Here is a 23,018-nt window from a genome sequence, read left to right as displayed (position 1 = left end):
GGAAGTGAGGTGTCAAAACAGGAAGTGTGTGTAAGGGAAGACAATTCTGTGGGTTTTACACTCTTTAGTTGAAGTTCTGGACTTGACCTTCAACCGTCAGCCAGTAACTCAATGCCCCTAAAATGCTTTCTCTCTCATACATCTCCTTTGTCCTTCTAACAGTTTACAATGATACTATCATGTCAATCGTTGGAGAGGATACTTTTTGCATTACTTAGTAAATTATTCAAGAGGTTATCATGTATCCTACTTTGCAACATATTTTGAGTATTTGAGATAAAAGCTAAAATTATGTTTTACCTCATTAATATCCATTTGTTCTCTAATCCATTCTGAAAACTTAACTCGGCCATCATGGTCACAAGTTGCTCCAATAGTCCAGATCATGCAGAAGAAAAACCAAGGTTCAATCAGCTGCTTTAAAAAATTGTGATATTCTACAGGTTTGGTCTTTGGATCCTGCAACAAAATTCATGGAATAACTGTACAAGGTAGACTAGCAAAATCAACAGTTATGGCATTAAAAGAATAAATAACATCTCTATTGTGTTACAATTATCTTGTTGACTTAGAACACAAGATTTAACTTGTCTTTCAACTTTCTATCAAACTGATAGTAATTTATACCCCATCATTATATAAATAATTGAAGCCATCTGGGTGTTCAGGCCAAATATAAATTTTCTCAGTAAATGTGTGTACCATGAACTGGAAACCAGTACATCAACAGCAAGATACATTCACAGCAATTAATAACACATCGAAACTACCTTAATTTGAAACAGGCATAATTATTTTTTCGTTCCTTTATTCCCTTTTCCCATTATTTACTAAATACTTTGCAGACAACTTTACAGAACTCTGTGATAAAGTAAATGACATGATATTAAATATTGAATAAATAAATAAACAGTTGTTAGAGAAAGAGTTGCTCTAAAATATTACAGTAAATGAGTAAAAGTGTTCCTTACATCCAAACGGAATGGTTCAAAATGGCAATTGAGAAGTTTAAAGAAACTAAATGTCAGGTTACTGTCAACGGTGGAAACAATTTCTTTCATATTCTCTCTTAAGAAATTTATCGCTGGCTTTAAATAGAAGATCATGGAATATGTTAATTAAACTTGCCAACATTTCATGTCTGTACATTAAGACAGATAAGTGTTCATCATTCATTTAGTTAAAACATTACTTTACAACACTAGCATATCTAGAACAATTCATAAAAAATAGTCAATATCTGTACACAGTTTATTTAACATTTCTATAAGTGATCATTGAAATTGCTAGAAATTTCAGACAAATCAAAAGAGATTCCATAAAGTAAAATTGTCAGAGATCAAAAAAAAAAAACCCAGGAAAAGTCATTCATGAGATAGATTGCTAAACAGCACTCAACTCCTCAGGTGATCAAGAATTAAAGGCTCAGGTGTCACCAGCAACCAACCAAGGGCCTTCTACCTGCAACTGAAAACATAATTAAGAAAGACTTACACTACAACTTCAGCAACATTGATGCAACAGCATCATCAAAAGAAGCAGTCACTGAAACCACTGCAGAGGTAGCAAAATTAGAATTACTGACATCGTTTCGGCTGGTATACCCTCCAGCCTTCTTCAGGTGTCTTGGGGAAATTTCAGACCTGGGTTCTCATTCCTAAGGTATTTTTCGATGTTATTATTATCATTGATCAGGTCACTGCTCGGAATCGAACTTGGAATGTTGGGGCTAGTAGGCTGCACTCTTAACCACTACGCCATATGCCCGTGGGCAATTATGGAGTGAATTTTAGGGCTTATAAGTCTAATAATTTCTTATCCTTCCTTAATACCGGTTCCCATATGCTGTTCATATCTGCACTCAGTCTGCTTAGGAGGTTGTTGTGTAATAGACGAAAGGCCTGGGAGACAAGACCAAGGCCATAGCAAACGGTCGTCATGAGCAGGAAGAGGATGAAAATTACATTGTTGGTTGTCTTATTTAGCAAAAAGTTGATGGGAAACCAGAGAACTCATCACTCCCACCACCACCACCACTACTACCATCAAAACAGCAGCATAAAGAAAACTGCAATCACATCAACAATATATGGAACAACCAAAACATAAATAATAACATAAAAACTCCTCAGTTATTCTCTTCTCAATGCAAATGCTGAGTTGAAGGCAGATGCAAAACACAATAAATAAGTGGGGAGGGTACTAACAAACTTTTCAAAATGGTGACAAAGGATAAACTTTTGATGTAAACTACATTAAAGCACCATAGAGACATATTGAAAAGGTTATCAGACGATATGTCAGACTTTCCAATTAAGATAGCCAATACAATGCAGCAAAGAACCTCAATGCCTAAAAGATCGTGCAAAGAATATAAGTTGCGATCGTGATACACACCACAAAGAAATGATCAAGCTCAGTAATAATCTATTAACTCTCCACGGTCTGTCTACCCTATGTGAAAGGCCTCTCTGAAAAGATACAAAAGATATGCGGCCCATATGACATCAGGACAGTATTCAAGTGTAATACAACAATTCGCAAATATCTCCTTCGAGTAAATCTACCAATAGAAGAGAATATGACCAAAGACTGTGTGTACTCCATCCCATGCAGCTGTGGTAGGTTATATAAAGCAGAAACATACCGCCCCCTCCAAATAAGGGTAGATGAACATCGCAAAGCTATGACACAAGGAGATATTGATAAATCGGGTATAGCTGATCATGTATGGAAAACTGTAGACCGCCTCCCCTTGTGGGATGAAGTTAAAATAATAGACAGAGAACACCACTGGAAAATACGAAAACTAAATGAAGCAGCACATATGCTAGGACACAACAACCTCCTAAGCAGACTGAGTGCAGATATGAACAGCATATGGGAACTGGTATTAAGGAAGGATAAGAAAATATTAGACTTATAAGCCCTAAAATTCACTCCATAATTGCCCTCGGGCATATGACGTAGTGGTTAAGAGTGCAGCCTAATAGCCCCAACATTCTGAGATCGATTCCGAGGAGTGACCTGATCAATAATAATAATAACATCGAAAAATACCTTAGGAATGAGAACTCAGGTCCGAAATTTCCCCAAGACACCTGAAGAAGGCTGGAGGGTATATCAGCCGAAACGATGTGTTAATAACAAACAAGATGAGGACAAATATCCGTCAAATGTAAATAATATAAAATAATGTAAAATTGATAAGCTTTATCAAAAAAGTAGTTATAAATTACAACAGAAACTGTACAAGGAGAAATTACAAGGTGAAACTAATTAACCAATTAACAGAGAAAATTAGGAAAAGACATAGCAGCCTTTATATTTGCAATGAAAGTGGTTCTTGACACTGGAAGCACTGAATGGTTGTGTAAGGAGGAGGGGGAAAATCACAGGGTTTAAATGGTTGGTCTTGCAAAAATAATGACGGGGATGCATTGCAAGCCTTCCTATTTCATATTTGACAGAAAAAATTCTTACCTTTAAAAATAGATCAAAAAGTTCTGCCAATTTTTCTTTAAAGGGCTGAATGGATGGTGGTATACTATTTAACCAGCATTCTACAAAAGGATTCAGTCCTAAAATACTTGGTTCTAAATATACCATGCCACATCGACTGACAGTTGCAGGTGAAGCAACTGCAAGATCCTGAACTTCAAACATCATTGTCATGCACTGAATTAGAAAGTAAGAAATCCATTCAAATATCTTCTCTGAAAAATAGCAAAGTGAACAACACTTTACTGATTAATCAGAGGAATATTATTATTATTATTTCATTTGTGTCAAAGCAACTAGAAAGCACAACTTTACCTCTTCCAACTTGATGATCTCACCACTACTCAGACACAGTTTTTTATTGTCATCTAGAACAGTGTTCATGTTTTCAATCCAAACTGCATCTACAGGCCCATCAAATATGTACCATTTCTTATCAGTATTCTGACTTCCTATAGAGGCACGTATCAAAGAGGATAGTATACCATCAGTCCTAGAAAATAATATCAAGGCAATACTTTCAGTTTCAAGTAGATATGACAATATTACAAATCTTTTACTATTGTTGAAACCTATACTGAAGGATATAACCCTTTGAGTGTAATTATATTTTTTTTATAATCTCTTGCATTCTTTATTGTAGAAACTGGTACTGAGCACATGGTTTTCTTGATACAAACCACCAAAACATTAGTTCAGCTCTTACTGTCACTAATGCAAACTTAACTGGCAAACTGTTGTACCACTCAACTATACCCTTACATAGTATAACAGTAATATTGTGTTGAGCAATACTTTGCAACAATGTCAAAGTAGTAACATGCAGGCACAACTATGGTACAGTGAAGTTACAACTATGGTACAGTGAATCTTTTAAAGCAACCCCATTTGTAAAATTTGAAATTAAGCTTTCTCTTCATAACTAGAATATGTTTCAACCCAATCAGTTAATGACTGTTTACAAGTTGAATTAAGACCTAAATAATTCACAAATTTCATACTATGCTATTCAGTGGTAGCTCGTGTATAGGCACTGTGGAACTGCAGCTCCCCCTATTTCCACTCAATATTATCGATAACATTCAATATAATGAATCTTTTTTTTTGCTTTAATTCTTTCTTTACATGTGTACATTATATAATCCTTAAGCCTAATGTCAGTAGCCATCCCCTAGTTTATGAAAAAAAAAAAAATACAAAACTCCTTGTATGGAACTATGCACTTCACAGTTCCAGAGACACGGTGTTTGGCTGTTGTATGCATGCTCATATGTCTGAGACAGGAAGCTGCACACTAGGGAAAGAGAGCAATGTGGTTCACGCAGTGCCAACCCTGGTGTGCTGGTGAAGGGCAGTGTTTCTTTTTGACTCTGTGTGTGTTGTGCTTAAAAACATGTTTATATTCTTGAATGTAATAAAGTGTAGAATTAGATTTATTTTCTTGATTCCAGCTACAGCGTTGCTGGTAGGATTTGAAAAATAGGGCATATTTTCCCCCCTTATTTTGTAATTTAGTGGGTATTTTTGAAAAACAAAGGGAACTTTGTAGTGGAGTTCAGTGAACAAATTAAATTCATTCCCCAGCAGTGGCTAAAACGCAAACCAATCAAGTTTATGTATAAATTTTCTTTTTATATGTTTGTTTCCTTTTACACAATATTAAAACAACTAAAGATTTTCTGAAGCAGCACCCCGCCGCCTCCCACTAATGCTACTGTTATGTAAACAAACTGCTTAGACCTCATCCAAAAAGATGATCATTTAGCTGATTGTCAAAGATTTAGGCACCAACATATTTCAACCATCAACACAGATGCACTGTCTCTTCCGTCTGCATTACTGCAACTGGTTTCAACCAGCCTACTGTAGAAGATCTTCCTCCTCTCACACATTTGTTCAATGACACACCAGTCGCTTATTCTCTTGAGATGCCTATTTCAGTTTCATCTGCCAGATTCAATGCTAAGTATCTCCCCTTTCTTTCTTCTTCAGAACTGATACTCTCTAGAATTCCATCCTTGCTCTACTTTTTCCCTGCAGATGTTAACCTACATTTGCAAGAAACTCACTATTCTAGGACTTGGTACAATGGTCCTGTGTACAACATTTCATCTATTCACTAATTAATAAAAAAAGGAAACCACTCTTCTCCAAAGAGGACATTGCATACTCAACTTAGTCAGGTGTTAGTCATGTATGTTTCATGTTTGAGGGACAGAAACAACTATAAAACATGCAGTTGTAATAGACCTGTGCTTTTATTGAACAGGTGACAGGAGTAAATATAGAAGTATTTTAACATAGGTTAATAAAGGCTGCAGTAGTGTAGTACAACATGTAATACTAGTTTTAGTTATAAACTTGGTGAAAATAGGTTAATTTATACTGCAATTTTATCAATATCTAATACTATGATATAACAGTAAATAAAATACTAAAAATTAAATGAGAAAATAATACAATTACCATTCATGGGTTAGAAGATCAAATTCACCATATAACTGACCCATTGTTATAGACTTAGGATTTAACACAAAAGATTGGACTTTCTCAAAGGGTTCTCCTGACGGTGACATTTCTCCTTTCAATGAGGTTATGGCACATTTCAATACTTCATAACACTGAAACAGAATATTTTAAATACTCATATAGCATCAGCCTTCATTATTGGAATGGATTGTATCATTTGACAGGATCCAATAGTTCTGAAGTACTGTGTGAAGCAGCAATGTCTGCTATGACATGGTCCTTATGGTTAGATGCCCTTCCTTATACCAACCGCTTTGTAGAATGTACCAGGTAATCTTTTACATAGTTTTGTCACTAGTGAGGTCACCAAGTCATAAACCAAACCCCCTCATCAGAGTGGGGTTGTAGTTTTGAGGGAGGTGGCTTTATGCCAGGTTTTAAGAGGAAATAGGGTCAACTGTTTTACTGTAAAGGAGATATGTAGTTATCCCAGTTGCAAAGAGAAAGAGATGTTAGCACCCTCAAGATACAAGAGGGTGACTATGAAGAGGATAGGGTGAAAAGAAGAGGAGTGGTGGTGTGTAAGTTTTCAAGAGTGTAAGAACAATAGGCGGCTAGAGGTGATGGGATAGGTGAATGCAGTGAATGGCAGACAGAAGAGGAAGCAAGATCAAATGGGTATATCAGTATAGGAGGAACTTGTTTTAGTTTCTGTCTACCAAGTCCACTCATAAGGCTTTTGACTGTCTCAAATGTATAATGGATGACACTCACCCAAGATGCAAATTTCTAAACCATACAACCTAGTCTATATGCGTGTATGCATGCGTATTGTGTATGTATATGTGTACTCGTATATATATATATATATATATATTATTATTTTTCTGTAATAATGCCCTTTATATAAATATAAACGAATAATTATATTCTTGGGAATAGAAATTTCCCTTATGAATTTTTTTACACACTAGCTTCTTGATAAAATTCTTGTAAAAGAGTTTTATCCTATTTTGAATTTATATATATATATATATATATATATATATATATAAATTCAAAAAATAGTGCCTGGCTGAATTGTGCATATCAGGTGGTTTGAACATCTGGAAAGAGACTAAAGCAATGGCAATCCAGAGGGATAATCCCAATTTTCAATATATAAGTATATCCTCAAAAGCATAGAAACATTTATAATGGATTGTCATAAATTTGTGTTTTTTCTCAATGGGTCATTCCATTTGAAATCACCAAAGTTTTTAAAAGTGCTCTGGGTCACATCTCAGGTTAGCTTCAAAATTTAGCCACCTGTCTTCTTTTTTGAAAATTGGGATTATCCCTCTGGATTGCCATTGCTTTAGTCTCTTTCCAGATGTTCAAACCACCTGATATGCACAATTCAGCCAGGCACTATTTTCTCTGTTTAACACTTTTCATATCTCCAACCAAATTTTGTTCTCCCCGGGAACCTTGCCACGTTTGAGCATTTTAATTGCCTTTATGACTTCAGGTTCAGTGAGGTTAATCTTCACTCTTAGACGCACTTAATATCCACCCGGATAGATTTAGAAGACCAGCAAAGTATCCTCTTCACCTCCCAATGAAGATCTTCTCTGTAGAGAGAAGAATTCAACTGAATTCTTAATGATAGGGGCAAAGGAAGATTTCTTGCAGTAAGAAAGAGGCTCAGAAGAACAATCATACCGCATATCCAATCTTAGTTAGAGGGATCCATTCAAAAAATATATTGCAATCTCCCCACTAATGCCAGTACAATGAGCAATAAACCTGCAACTTGTTCAAGGAGGCACAGGGTGAGAGCACGACAGATGTGTGCCTCAGGATCCCAAAGCAGAAGCAGAAAGGAATGACTATTATGGATTGGGAATAGGAATTGAACTAGGTGAAGAGGCCAAATACTATTGGCTTTATTAGTTGGTGTCTACAAAATTCCATGGCTCCTGTATGATAGATATGGACGGACACACACACACCATCATCACCATACAATGAGCATGTTCCAAGCTGGCATGGATCGGATGGTTTGATAGGAACCAATGTGTACAAGAACTGCACTGAACTTCAGTTTTTTTGCTTTGGTTGGATGCCCTTTCTAACATCAACTACTTTACAGTGGGGACTGAGGGCTTTGTTCACGCCACCTGCACTGTTGAAGTTGCTATGCAGTTTGGAACATTAACAAAGTGAGAGAGATGATCTGTAGAAGACGCAAGACAGAATAGTGATAAGGCATCCACATGACCAGACGAGGCTCAAGCTACATAGAAGTGGTTAGATGGATGGTGTGTAAGATTGCATGGGAAGGTGCATCGGGGAGGGCAGACTGTCAAAATGGGTTGAAGTGAAGGGAGGAAGAGACAAAAATTGTCGGCTAGGGATGATAAAGGGATGCAGAAGAGTAGAGGGCAGCACAGAAAGCAAGAGATACAGACAGAGAGAAAGAGAGAGCAAACACTACAGGATAGTCAGTTTCAATCTCTAGAATACTATTATATCTCATTATTGAATCATTATTGAATCATTCATGAAATATTTTATCAGAGAGTTAATGAATCTCTGAGAGCTTCACCTGATATTCTAATATTTTACCTGTTCACATATTCCCATAATTCTATGATTTTTCAAGAAAATATTTTCAGATAACTTACCTTTGTTTTACCCGAGCCAGTTGGTCCTACAAGCATCAGACCATGGCGAACCACTGTCGTTTCATAAAGTTGGATACATTTGTGGATAAAACCTTTCAATAAAACCACAAAAGAAAAAAATACAAGATTTTAAAATATTGTTGTATTTTGGGATTCTTTCGATTGTTTCATTCATTTGACTGTGGCCATGCTGGAGCACTGCCTTTAGTCAAACAAATTGACCCCAGAGCTTATTCTTTGTAAGCCTAGCACTTATTCTATCAGTTTCTTTTGCTGAACCGCTAGGTTACGTGGATGTAAACACACCAGCATCAGTTGTCAAGTGATGGCAGAGGGACAAACAGAGACACACAAACATATACACACACATTATATATATATATATATATATATATATATATATATATATATATATATATATATATATATATATATATATATATATACATACGACAGGCTTCTTTCAGTTTCTGTCTACCAAATCCACTCACAAGGCTTTGGTTGACCCAAGGCTATAGTGGAAGACACTTGCCCAAGGTGCCATGCAGTGAGACTGAACCCAAAACCATGTGGTTGGTAAGCAAGCTACTTACCACACAGCCACTCCTGTGCCTATGGTCATTTATTTTTCTTTTCTGCCAAATAAACACACACACTAAATATATTTTTTCTTTGCTTGTTTATTATTGTTCTTACTTTATTATTTGAATTCATGTCCATTGTCTGGAAAACTTTCCTCACACATCTGTGACCTCTTCAGTGACACATTTCATTTCCATTAGTGCTATTGCTTCACTTACACCATTCTATTCTTCTAAGATGTGTTATTTCTTTACTACCCACAAGGGGCTACACACAGAGGGGACAAACAAGGACAGACAAACGGATTAAGTCGATTATATCGACTCCAGTTACACACTGGTACTTATTTAATCGACCCCGAAAGGATGAAAGGCAAAGTCGACCTCGGCGGAATTTGAACTCAGAACATAGCGGCAGATGAAATATCTATTTCTTTACTGCTCACAAGGGGCTACACACAGAGGGAACAAACAAGGACAGACAAACAGATTAAGTCGATTATATCGACCCCAGTACGTAACTGGTACTTAATTTATCGACCCCGAAAGGATGAAAGGCAAAGTCGACCTCGGCGGAATTTGAACTCAGAACGCAGTGGCAGACGAAATACCGCTAAGCATTTCGCCCGGCGTGCTAACGTTTCTGCCAGCTCGCCGCCATGTGTATCCTTATGCGTGCATGCACTTGTGTCCTTGTTTGTGTGTGTGTTGGGGGGGGGGGGTATGCTTGTGTGTGTGTGTGTGTGTGTGTCATAGCTTTTAGCAGCAGTGTGGCCTTCCCCTCTGTCCCATCCTCTCACCTCATTGTGCTGCTGCTGTCCTAAGATCCGGAAAAAAAAAAAAAAAATGAAGGAAATGGTACAGTTGCTGTATTCCTGTGTATGAATGTTTGATCACAGTGTTGCTAACGTGATTGTTGTTGTTGTTCTTGCCATCCTTAGCATCACTGCTGCTGCTGCTGATAGTTGTATTGTTGACATCATTATAACTGTCCATGAAATTTCACGTGTGTGTGTGTGCGTTTGCTTTATATGTAGTATGTATCCAAGCCCTTTATATAGTTTTATTTATTTATTTTATCTATTTCTATGTCTTATATTTATCACAGATATATTTATTGATTTATTTATTTATCTATTTACTTATTTACTTATTATTATTTTTCCCCTCTATTTTTATACATCAATCTCTATTCCTCATAGGTAAGTGCATATCTGTCTATTGTGTGTGTATTACCCTGTATGTTTCTGTGTATTATTTATGGTTTATCTATTTATTTCTATTATTTTTTTCCCTCTCTCTTCTCATCCCAACTGTCTTTAGTTATGTGGTGTGGTGTGGTGTGGTGGTGGGTGTTACTGTTCCATTCGTGTTTTTTATTGAGGCTCGGTCTGTCTACTGTTATGTGTGTAGTTTCTGTGATCTAAGTGTTGTATCAGTTGTATATGTCGATAGTACTTTAACCTCTATACTATTAATCAAGCCTCCATGTTCTGTCTGAGCATGTTGGTAGAGCACTGACAAGCTTTTCCCTTCTTTGAGCTCTTGCCAGTGTTCACCTATTTGCTCTCCTATGCTGCATGCAGTCTTTCCAATGTAAGCAGTTGTCGTGTTTTTGCACCATCCCTCAGTACATCGTAAGCTATACACTACATTCCTAACCTTACAGTTAACCTGTGGCTTCATCTTACACTGTACAGGGGGACTTATCAAAGGGATAGGTATTGCAGATCAGGAATTTTAAAGGGAAGAGAAAGGGGAAGTAGAAGAGGAAGTGGAAGAGAGAAGGGAAGAGGGGGAGAAAGAGGAAGCAGAAGAGAGAGAGAGGAAGTGGAAGAGGAGGAGAAAAGGGAAGAGGAAGGAGAAGAAAGGGAAAGAGGAAGCAGAAGAGAGGGGAAGTTGAAGAGGAGGAATATCTCCTTATGTAAAATGTATTACATACCTTGTACAGCTTTAAGATTGAATTTTCTACATGCTCTCTTCAGTGCTGTATCCAACGATCCATAATCAACTGGTTCTTCCCTTTATATTTAAAAGAATAAATTAGTTTGATCATTTATACATTATTGAACTGTTAATTCTCAATAGATATAAACCATATATTCTAAATCAGACAAAATGGTTACAGAAAAGAGTATTTTACTAAGGAATACCAAAACCACCTTTTTTTTTTTGTATTCTCTGTTAATGTTTAGAAAAATAATTTTAAATGTAATTTAATCCAAAGACTCAAAATTTGGCACTAAAAATCTATAAGTAAACCCTCAATTAATAATGTTGCAAAGATGTTGTTATATAAAGGCAGTAACTTACTTAGTGTTTGGAAACAGATCTGAAACAATTCCATTGAATAATTTTAAATCATCAACCAGAAATTTAGGAACATTAACATCTTGTATTGCTCTCAATGTGACCAGATCCTTTGGACAAAGAATAAAAAATATTCCAAATACAATTAAAGGAAAAATTTGTTATCGAATATTCTTTATTTTATCATTTCCTAATTAGGCAAACAGAAAAAGGTAAAACAGTAAGGTATTTTAGTAAAGAGGTCAAATTTGAAAGCCTCGCAAGCATCAATTTATCTTTCACTTGGTTCTGTGGCAATGCTGGCTAATTGCCTTGATGCTATAAAACACATATGGTGAAATGGTGTTAGCACAGAACCGTTAGCACACTGGGCGAAATGCTTAGCGGTATTTCGTCTGCCCGCTACGTTCTGAGTTCAAATTCCGCCGAGGTCGACTTTGCCTTTCATCCTTTCAGGGTCGATTAAATAAGTACCAGTTACGCACTGGGGTCGATATAATCGATTTAATCCGTTTGTCTGTCCTTGTTTGTCCCCTCTGTGTGTAGCCCCTTGTGGGTAGTAAAGAAATAACACATATGGTGAAATATACTGGAAAAGTTCATTTGCATAAAACTATAGAACGTTTCTGATGTTCTATTTCATGTTGCATATTTACTAATTTTAGTACATCAAGAACATGGACTTAGTAATATTAGAATTATCTAAACTGAGCATAAACAAAGATTATACTTGATTTAACAGGGGAAAAAAAAAGTACATTTCTCTTTGTTACCCTGTTGTTTGTTTTGTTTTTTTTTTCTACCATTTCACAGGTTCCTTCTTTTTACTAACTTTCTGAAGAAGAGCTTAAATTCGAAAATGAAAGACACTTTCATGGAGAAATAAACTAATAATTACACTTTATTTTGCCTTTTGTTTCCAACCATTTGTTTGTCTCATTCACTCCATCAGTCCACTCATCTCCTGCTATCATCATCATTATTTTACATCTCTTTTCTACACTGGCATGGTTGGATTGTTCAACAGGATCTGTCAGATCAGATGGCCATGTTTTGCCCCCATGTTTCAATTTTTATCATACTTTCTAGCCTTTCTAACACCAACCACTTTGCAGGGTATATAGTCTCAGCACACTAGAAGTTGTTTTGCCATCAGTGGGACTAACAGACCCCTCTCAAGCCCTGCATTGTTTGCTGCTTGAATCAGTTTTCTATGGACCCATCTCGAAAGGAATTTGCTTTGTAACTCACAAGATGAAAGTACAGAATAAAAGTATGAAGGCAAAAACTGATTTATCGTTGCGAGAGGAAGGTATTGGAGAAAGTGAGAGAGGACAGTGGTAAGAGGGATTAATTGAGGTGACAAAGGAATGGGGAAGAGAACACCCACCTCCACAGCTAATTAGACTACCTAGGTAACAAATGTTATCAACTAATTCTCGGGAGCCATCCAGATATTTCATTGTGAATCTATTTTCTGAATACTTTTCCAGTTTGAGATATGATAGCTATAGGAACTTACTCCTAATCATGTACTTCTTTTGCGGTTCTCTCATTAGAAATATGGTGTCAGACAAAGCTGAACTGCATCTCATCCAAGCTAGTCCTGTTCCTTATCAGTTTTGTGATAACCCTTTCTGTGACCTTTCATTCAACAGTCTGATGCGTCTATAGTTACCTCTTTCTAGTGCATCTCCTTTTCTCTCGTAGCAGTTATCAATGACACTCTGACACCACTTATTGGCTAATGACACTTTCTTGTTTTACCTGATTTACCATGAGTGACTATCCCATACCCTACTACACCAGATAATTCAAGCATCATGGTAACTAGCCCTGAAAGCCAAGCAATTGTCCTTACTATTGTCCTTATTGCTCTTTCTACCATACTGCTCTCAACTTGGATAGTTGCTACTTCTGCTTTGCTGGTCACTTGTCTCATCATCATCATCATCCTTTAACATCCATCATCTATGCTGGCATTGGTTAGATGGTTTGACAGGATCCAATGAGCCAGAGCTCTGTGATGAGCTTCAATGTCTGCTTTGGCTTGGTTTCTATGGTCAGATACCCTTCCTACCCACACTCCTATCTATATTTCTGCTAACAGAATGCCAACTCCACCCATCTTACCTATCCAGAAGAATTTCATTACCTGTTACTTGTCTGTGATGTTACAGGCCAAGACACCACTCCATCTTGACTCTTGGATGCAGCACACATGCAGTCATCTATGGCCCTTAGTATTTCTACAAGCTCACTAGACCAGATCTACCTCTCATCATGCAAACATCAAGGGTAGCTAAACTTTTGAACCTGATAGGGTGGGTGGGAAAGAGATTTCAAATTGTGCTTAAGTGTTTCGGTTCTCGACATATTGAAATAAAGTGTGCAATTACCCACTTCTACACAGCCATGGATGAGTCACAAGAAAATGTCAGACATTGTCACTTTCCAAGGGCTTCAGTGGGAACGACATTCATAAGCTGAAGCACACAAGCAGATACACAAGAGACATGAACATGGTTATGCATATGAACTTGAACTACATAGTAACACACCTGTAGATGTTTATATGTGGATTTAAGGAAACCTGTGAAGACATTTATATATAGATACACACACACACACACACACACACACACACACACACACACACACACACACACACACACACACACACACACACACACACACAGGTATGCTGGTAGATAGGTATATATTTGTGCATGTACAAGACATACACATACTCACACGGAGAAAGAAAGAGAAGAGAGTGAGAGAAACAATTCCATACATCTTGAACTAATCAAGCTTAAGTTTCAATTCTATTTAAATTAAGGTACAAGAAATAAAAATCATGTATGTCCTTACTTCTTTCATGTCTGGCTGCTGACGTTTGAGGTTTCCTGCTGTCGATATTACACTTTTCACAGCCCTCATGCCAAAATCATAATGGTCCTGTAAAGGAAATGGTATATATTGATTAGCACATGCAACCTAATCAGAATGTGTTGCTTATACATATGTAATGATGGACATCTTGAAAAATCATTTTGTGAAGACAACAAATACTAAAAAGCATCAAAATACTATATCAGTTGACCAAATTTCATAAGCACCAGTAGATGGCACTAATATGTCACATGATTTCATCATGTTGCAGATCATCAACAGTAGGAATTCAAGAACCAAATGTCAGAAAAATCAGTCAAACCTGTATAGAATAGTGACATCATTGCAAAAAGCTGGTAGTCTGTCTATTAAATTCACTGCAAACAATAGAGGCAGCTATTATCTAGCAAATCCTACCTACCCTAGATGTGTTGTTTATAACACCATAGGCTGTAGTGAACATCCTGAAAAATCATTCTGTGTCAACAACAAATGCTAAAAAGCATCAAAATACTATTTCACTTGACCAAATTTTATAAGCACCAGCAGATAGCACTACTATCTCGCATTTGATGCTTGCCTTTCTACTGCTCATGGTCTGCAATATGATGAAATTATATGATACAGCCGTGCCATATGCTGGTACCGAGGAAAATTGGTCAATCAAAATAGAGTTTCAATGCTTTTTAGCATTCGTTGTCTACATGAAATGATTTTTTTGGGAACATTCACCGCAGCTAATGACACTATACACAACATGTCCAGGTTAGTTTAGATGTGATAAATAATATTAATTACAAAGGCTACTTCTGTGACTAATAGCTAATTCAACATGCATTGATTTCATTCAGCAAAACTATCAAAATGATGAGTCTTATTTAATGACATATTTAAGTCTTGCTCTAAAATAATTTTTAGCTTTCAAAAAGAGAATGGCGGGATTGACAACATATAGTAAGGTTTCTGACATTGTGGGACTTCATTCAATTTTGGTACAGTCAGAATCACACACACACACACACACACACACACACTCTTAAATGGATTGACTGAATCTGGGGTAGCGTTTAGAATTATATTTTGATAAACACAAAAATAATATTATAGCATTTGGCAGAAAAGACAAAGTAAACACCATATTTAGAGAGAGAGGGAAAGAAAGAGGAAAAAACCTACCTGAGAACTAAGTTGTTCTGATGACAATTTAAAAGTGGATACAATCTTTTGGGCCAGCACTTTGGCTTCAGAGAAACCAAATGAAAATAGGCTAATTTCTGCAATCAGAGCATAATCTGGCACCATCATGGCAACAGGACGAAACAATGCCTGGAAAGTATATCAGAACAGTTTCAGTTGCTTCAATGATATTTTGTAATTTTAAGATGCCAACTTTTGAACAATATAAGCCAAATATTAGAAGTAATGATGTAAAAAATTATGATCAATCCTATATTTTACTTATCTCTTCAATAAATTGCTAAATATTCAGAACTGCAGTCATGCTTCTCAATCAACCACCACTCATTAAAGATTCTAATTACAACCTAAACTATTTTTAGTTCTGTTTTATCTTAAAAGCAAAACACTTTGGATAGATTGTACTGATTAGTCATGGTGCATGGTGCTGAAAAGACCCAACCAACCAACAAAATGTATCGTGGCACATGAGTAGTGTTGTTTAGAGGTTGAGATATATTTTGTACCAAGCCTACATTTGCTGTTCTCTAACCTTGTGTCATTGGTCCTGACCAACTCTCCCCTGATTATTGATCATCATCTACCTTTTTCCTATCCCTCTATTTCTTAAGTCCCCACTACCTGTACAGACTGCATCATCCTTATCAGTCTGACTTCCTTGCTCTTTATTAGACCTATATATAAGACATTTTATCAAACCTTTCTACCCAAATATAATCGAACTTTGACACGGTGTACAACCAGTTATTATTTCTCTCTCTTCTGGATCACTTCTATTGTCCCTCATCACCTACTCATGCTTTTATCTCATCACTCACCCTTACCTTTGTCCACTTCTGCTATTTCCATCAGCCCTTTCCAATTCCATTCTTAAATAACATTTTCTCATCATATTCTTCATCCTTCCACCTAACTATTCTGGTTCTTCTAATATCATTACTCTCTTTTATTCCCCTCCTAGGTCACCTAAGCAAAAATGTAACACTCTAGGGTATTAACTTCTCTCTGTGCTTAAACCTTGTCTCTCAGTCACCCATTCCTGGCCTTTCTGCTGTCATCACTTCCTTTCCACTGTGTACATGATACTCCACCTTCTGTGCTGGTGCTGCAATGGAATGCTCCACCACTGAGTTTCTTAATGGTGGTGCTATGAAAAATGCATCCAGTACATAGTAAAGTAGTTGGCAAATGACCAGAGAAAGCACAAGGTTGTGAAACCCCTCTAGTCTTGTTGCCTGAGGGCTGTCATGAGAAAACGTATTCAGTACACTCTGTAAAGTGGACAGAAGGACATCCAGCTGTAGAAATCAAGCTAAATGATCCCAACAAACATCAGTCTGTTGAGAGCAGGCATTTACAATATGAAATGAATTGGACAATGACAGTATATAAAGCAGACATAAAACAATGACAATAATGACATGAAGATGATGATAGCTGTGACAGCAGTGGTGGCAATGACTGCTACAATGATGATGATGATTTAGAAATGTAGTAGGTCATGTAATTTTAATTATTGTAACTTTTAGCAGAAAAAAAAAATTGTTAAAAATATTTCAACAGATCAAAAACAGAATATCTCTCAAAAATTATGTATGTTAATGTAGATGTCAGAAATACGGAAGCATCTTTTAATAAAGCATATCTGTGCTTGTTGATCTGGAGAAAGCTTTTAACATGATCCATAAATTGAATAGTACCACAAGGGAATACATAGAGTATTTACAAAAATTACCAGAAAATTATCTATACATATAGTTCATATATAGAAATATTACCAAAAAGAAAATAGGTGTACATAAATTTTATATATATATATATATATATATATATATATATATATATATATATATATATATATATATATATATATATATATACAAGGAAAGTAGGTATACAGTAAGCTGGTTTGTATAAATATCACCAAAAGAATGATATAATCTTTATAAAAGATCTAACATTAAATTCAAATTGCAATTACTTTCAAGTTATCAGGTAATTCCGTCCGTCCAGCATAGCCAGGATTCATAGTGATGAATACAGCACAAGAGGGTTTCAAAGCAATTTCTACCCCTTCAAAAAAGAACCGATCCACCTGGAGATACAACAAAGGTATAATAATGGCAAGTAAACAATGACATTACAATAAACTATCAGGAAAGAAAATATACACATTTACTAACATGTTGCATAGATATGACTAATGTCAACTATTTACTGGTGTCAAATAAGCACCACTACCATCAAATATATTTTAATAGTGTCAGTTACATCTAACTAGTGCTGAAAAATAATACAACTATGAAATATAATAATATTTATGATTATTAAATAAAAAACAACAAATGTCAAATTAGAACAGTGGTAAATATATATGCAGTGTCTAAGACATAGAACTAGTGACGAATAGTGTCTAAATATATACTATCAGAGTCAAATTTATAAGACAAGCATTAAATATTTACAAGGATAAAATATACAATCAACTTAACCGTCAAGTTAATATCAAAATCTTCTTTACATTTTTTAGCTCTTTTTCCACAACCAGTTATAACTTGTGTGTGTGTATAACTTGTGTGCATGTGTGTAATATATATACACATATACATATATATATATGTTAAAAGCTATGGTCAATCATAGAGTGATCACTGATTTTGTACATATAAAGCACTGTACTGTCCAACATATCCATTGAAATCACCAGCCACAAAGATGAGATCATTATCAGGAAGATGAGGTCATATTTTTAAAGCAAAATAGTCTTTTGAAGTTTCATAATGCTTTCATTTCTCATTGTCAGCAAACAAAAATTACAACTTCCAATATATCATAAACAGGCTAAAATTTCAAACTTTCAGAAGTTCAGAGGCTGACAAATGCAGAGTACTAAAAGAGAAAAAGTGAAGTTAGTAAAGTCATGTCTCCAGTTATGAAATAGGCAGCAGAGAAATGTAGAGATGCAAAATGGATGTGAACTACATGTTGTTTTGACATGTGTTTGGGATGAAAGAGAGAAGAGCCTTGGTGGAAGTGTATGGAGAGTGTCGCAGAGGAGATAATAAAGTGAGTGTGTGTGTGTGTGTGTGTGTGTGTGTGTGTGTGTGTGCGTGTGTGTGTGTGTGTGTGTATGTAGAGTATATGCATGCATACATGTGCACAATACTCATGTGGGCAAACACAGGCTGTATGTAGGTAAGTGCATCTTGCTGAGAGTATGTGCATGTGGATGTTCTAGTACAGGATGGGTTTATAAGTATGTGTGTAAGTGTAAATACAGAGTGGGGGATGTATGTGGGCAGAGTGTATACATATGTGGGTATGTGCATTGTGGTAAGTGAGGGAGTGTGCATGCATGTGAATGTGCTTTTGTATATGGAAACCAAGGTGGAGAGAAAGAGGTGTGCATGAGAATTGTCAAGTTAATGTTCTCAATAAATCACAGGAGCTGAGGTTGATCTGTTAAGCCACATCCCAAAATCCATAAACAATGACACCACTATTGTATCTTTTCATGTGGTAAACTTATATACCACAACCCCACACAAAAATTGACTAGCGGGAATGAATTTCTGGCTTGAGAAATTCCCTCATGAAATTTCAAACAGAATTGAAAACAGTTTCATCACTGAAGGATTAAAGTTTATCCTCAAAAACAAGATTTTTGACTTTGCTGGCAATATTTACAAACAAATATCTGGGACTGTGATTGAGAGAAAAATTGCTCCGACATATGCCAATCTAGTCATGGCAAAAATGGAGGTCAAGATATATGAACAATCTAAATTAATATATGGCTTAAACTTTTACAAATATCTACTAGGAAACTGGAAACGTTACTTAGATGACTGCCTAATGCTAGGATGCACACATTTGAACAACTTATAGATTTCAAAACTCTAATCAACAGCATAAACAATAATATTAACTTTACTATGGAATACCATAAAACTCAACTACCATTCTTGGATATACTAATTATCAAAAGAGATAAAAATCATTGAAACAGATACTCACTACAAACAAACAGATTCTAAAGAATACTTACTGTTCTCCTCAAGCCATCCCAAATACATGAAGAATAATATCCCGTTGAATCTAGCAAGAAGAATCTACACAACTGTCTCAAACTCTGAAACTCACAATGAAAGACTTCAGGAACTAAAACAAGTACTACTTCAAAGAAAATATTTGTTAATGCCAAAGCAATAAATATCAAAGAAGTACAAAAAATGAAAAATGTTCCAGATACATCCAATAATCTACGCTTTTTTACAACACGCAACCCAAGAACCACAAAGGTTTACAATATTATCCAGCAGAACATCCCACTACTAAAATAAGACCCAAGAATGAAAGAAGCATCACAAAGGGAATCTAGTTGTAGAAAATTTGTTGCAACAAATTTCATCCAACCCATGCAAGCTTTGGAAAAATGGATATTAAATCAATGATGATGGTAATGGTAAGAAGTTTGCTTCCCAAACATACAGTTCTGGGTTCAATCCTATTGTGGCACTTTGGATAGATATGTCTTCTATTACAGCTGAGGATCAGCCAAAGCCTTGTCAGTGGATTTGTCAGATGGAAACTGAAAGAAGCCCTTCGTATATGTGTCTGTGCATCCTTGTTTTGATCTCTCATGATAGTTGCAAATGGTTGTCACTGTCATACAAAACAATTCATTCCAAATATAGTAAAAGAATATGTCTGGCTATGGAGGAAATTACCTTGCTTTGAAACAGGTGAGAGTTGATGACATGAAGGGCGGCATCCAGCCATAGAAAATTTGCCTCAATAAACTCTGTCCAACCCATGCAAGCATAAAAAAGTGGATGTTAAAATGATGGTGATGATGATAGTAATGAGGATGATGATGGCAGCAGTGACAACATTGATGATGACAGGCTGTTTTCAGTTTCATCCACCAAATCCACTCACAAGGATTTGGTTGGCCCAGAGCTATAGTTGAAGACATTTGTCCAAGGTACCATGCAGTAAGACTGAATCGGAAACCATGAAGTATGCCTGTGGCCTGTCTGCACCATAGACAGATACGTATATAAATATTTGTGTGTGTGTGTGTGTGTGTGTGTGTGTGTGTGTGTGTGTGTGTGTGTGTGTGTGTGTGTGTGTGTGTGTGTGTGTGTGTGTGTGTGTGTGTGTGTGTGTGTGTGTGTGTGTGTGTGTGTGTGTGTGTGTGTGTGTGTGTGTGTGTGTGTGTGTGTGTGTGTGTGTGTGTGTGTGTGTGTGTGTGTGTGTGTGTGTGTGTGTGTGTGTGTGTGTGTGTGTGTGTGTGTGTGTGTGTGTGTGTGTGTGTGTGTGTGTGTGTGTGTGTGTGTGTGTGTGTGTGTGTGTGTGTGTGTGTGTGTGTGTGTGTGTGTGTGTGTGTGTGTGTGTGTGTGTGTGTGTGTGTGTGTGTGTGTGTGTGTGTGTGTGTGTGTGTGTGTGTGTGTGTGTGTGTGTGTGTGTGTGTGTGTGTGTGTGTGTGTGTGTGTGTGTGTGTGTGTGTGTGTGTGTGTGTGTGTGTGTGTGTGTGTGTGTGTGTGTGTGTGTGTGTGTGTGTGTGTGTGTGTGTGTGTGTGTGTACGGTATCATATGTATCAAATGACAATACTTATTTAACAATAGTAAATTGTATATTATCGTTGGGTTAGAGGGAAAATATAATAATACAATTGCGTCCTACCTGTTTGATCAGAGCCTGCACAATCGTAGTAAGTTGCATGGCTACAACGGAGAGTACTTCAATATCTATACGGTTGAATTCATCAAAGCATGCCCAAGCTCCGGAACTGGACAGGAAATACAACACTACTATATAGTATTAACAATGGAGCATGTTTTGAACTGTCAAGTCAACTTTGTTATTGTTGGCAAAATGAAAATCTCAGCGATATACGATACAATGTTAGTTACAGACCTCAGAACGCTTTCAGTTAATTCATGGAGTATCAAATATATTGATACTTATTTCTGTTTTGTTGTTTGTTAATATACACACTTACACATTCACATACATATAGAGACATTTATACATTCGCACACATATAGACACACTTACACATTCACACACATATAGACACACTTACACATTCATACACATATAGACACACTTACACATTCATACACATATAGACAAACAGCATACCATATCACATAGTGAAGTACAGTAGAAATTAAAGATTTAGCAATAAACTGGACCTGTATATATTCACCAGTTTTATTCAAGCATAAGAGAAATAAGTGTAGATTTACAAATGCCAGAGGAAGTTTGAAACAACGTATATCAGACTGGAAGGAGAGGTGAATGAGAGCATTAAAAGTAACTGGAATGATTTAATATCAAATAATAATTGTTAAAATAGGATTATAGAGGAACTAATAAACATAGGATAGAACAGTGAGCATCCATGGACTCCAGCAACCAAAATAGAGCATAGATTAACCAATGAAGAGTTTCAGTTTTAGGCAGTAATCATCAAAGTTCTTTTTCTCTTTTTAATTTCATCTTTAAATTCTTTATGTAGGGGCTACATGCCAACGATAATATGAAGAAAGAAGATACCCAAACACCACTTGCTACTGGACAAATCTATTAAATGTAATGTTCTCCTTTAGCAACCTTACTGCAGAGTGGTTGGTGTTAGGAAGGGCATCCAGCTGTAAAATCCCTGCGAAAACAGACACAGTAGCCTAGGATAGATTTTCTACCTGGTTGGCTCCTGTCAACAATCCTACCCATACATCATCATCATCATCATCATCGTCGTCGTTTAACATCTGCTTTCCATGCTAGCATGGGTTGGACGATTTGACTGAGGACTGGTGGAACCTGAAGGCTACACCAGGCTCCAATCTGATTTGGCAGAGTTTCTACAGCTGGATGCCCTTCCTAACGCCAACCACTCAGAGAGTGTAGTGGGTGCTTTTACGTAGGCGGTACTGGCAACGGCCACGCTCAAAATGGTGTATTTTATGTGCCACCCGCACAAGAGCCAGTCCAGGGGCACTGGCAACGATCTTGCTCGAAAATCCTACGACCGCCAGTCAGGCGGTACTGGCAACGGCCACGCTCAAAATGGTGTATTTTATGTGCCACCCGCACAAGAGCCAGTCCAGGGGCACTGGCAACGATCTCGCTCGAAAATCCTACGACCGCCAGTCAGGCAGTACTGGCAATGGCCACACTCAAAATGGTGTATTTTATGTGCCACCCGCACAAGAGCCAGTCCAGGGGCACTGGCGACGATCTCACTCGAAAGTCCTTACACATGCCGTGGGCACAGATGCCATCACAATTTCGCTTTCACTTTCGCTTGTCCCAATAAGTCTTCGCAAGCTGAGTTTCGTATCCAATGAGGGAGACGACGTTGGCATGGGTGCCAGTCGTCAA

The 23,018-nt window shown here is 36.8% G+C and overlaps 1 protein-coding gene across 1 annotated transcript in view; it reads right to left on the bottom strand.

Moving 5' to 3' along the window:
* LOC106881614 (dynein axonemal heavy chain 1) overlaps positions 1-23,018 on the bottom strand; it is a 176,133-nt gene that overhangs the window by 80,468 nt on the left and 72,647 nt on the right. Inside the window, exons 31-42 of the mRNA XM_089337496.1 lie at positions 21,312-21,417; positions 17,604-17,717; positions 15,602-15,751; positions 14,405-14,491; positions 11,534-11,640; positions 11,163-11,242; positions 8,640-8,731; positions 5,968-6,122; positions 3,817-3,994; positions 3,484-3,678; positions 972-1,088; positions 301-459 (exon numbers count right to left, since the gene is read on the bottom strand). Coding sequence (XP_089193622.1) covers positions 301-459; positions 972-1,088; positions 3,484-3,678; positions 3,817-3,994; positions 5,968-6,122; positions 8,640-8,731; positions 11,163-11,242; positions 11,534-11,640; positions 14,405-14,491; positions 15,602-15,751; positions 17,604-17,717; positions 21,312-21,417 — 1,540 coding nt within the window. The remainder of the gene's footprint in view (positions 1-300; positions 460-971; positions 1,089-3,483; positions 3,679-3,816; positions 3,995-5,967; positions 6,123-8,639; positions 8,732-11,162; positions 11,243-11,533; positions 11,641-14,404; positions 14,492-15,601; positions 15,752-17,603; positions 17,718-21,311; positions 21,418-23,018) is intronic.

The sequence above is a fragment of the Octopus bimaculoides genome, chromosome 19 (assembly GCF_046866305.1).
Source record: "Octopus bimaculoides isolate indiv1 chromosome 19, ASM4686630v1, whole genome shotgun sequence".
NCBI lineage: Eukaryota > Metazoa > Mollusca > Cephalopoda > Octopoda > Octopodidae > Octopus > Octopus bimaculoides.
This window is presented reverse-complemented; position numbering and strand designations above follow the sequence as displayed.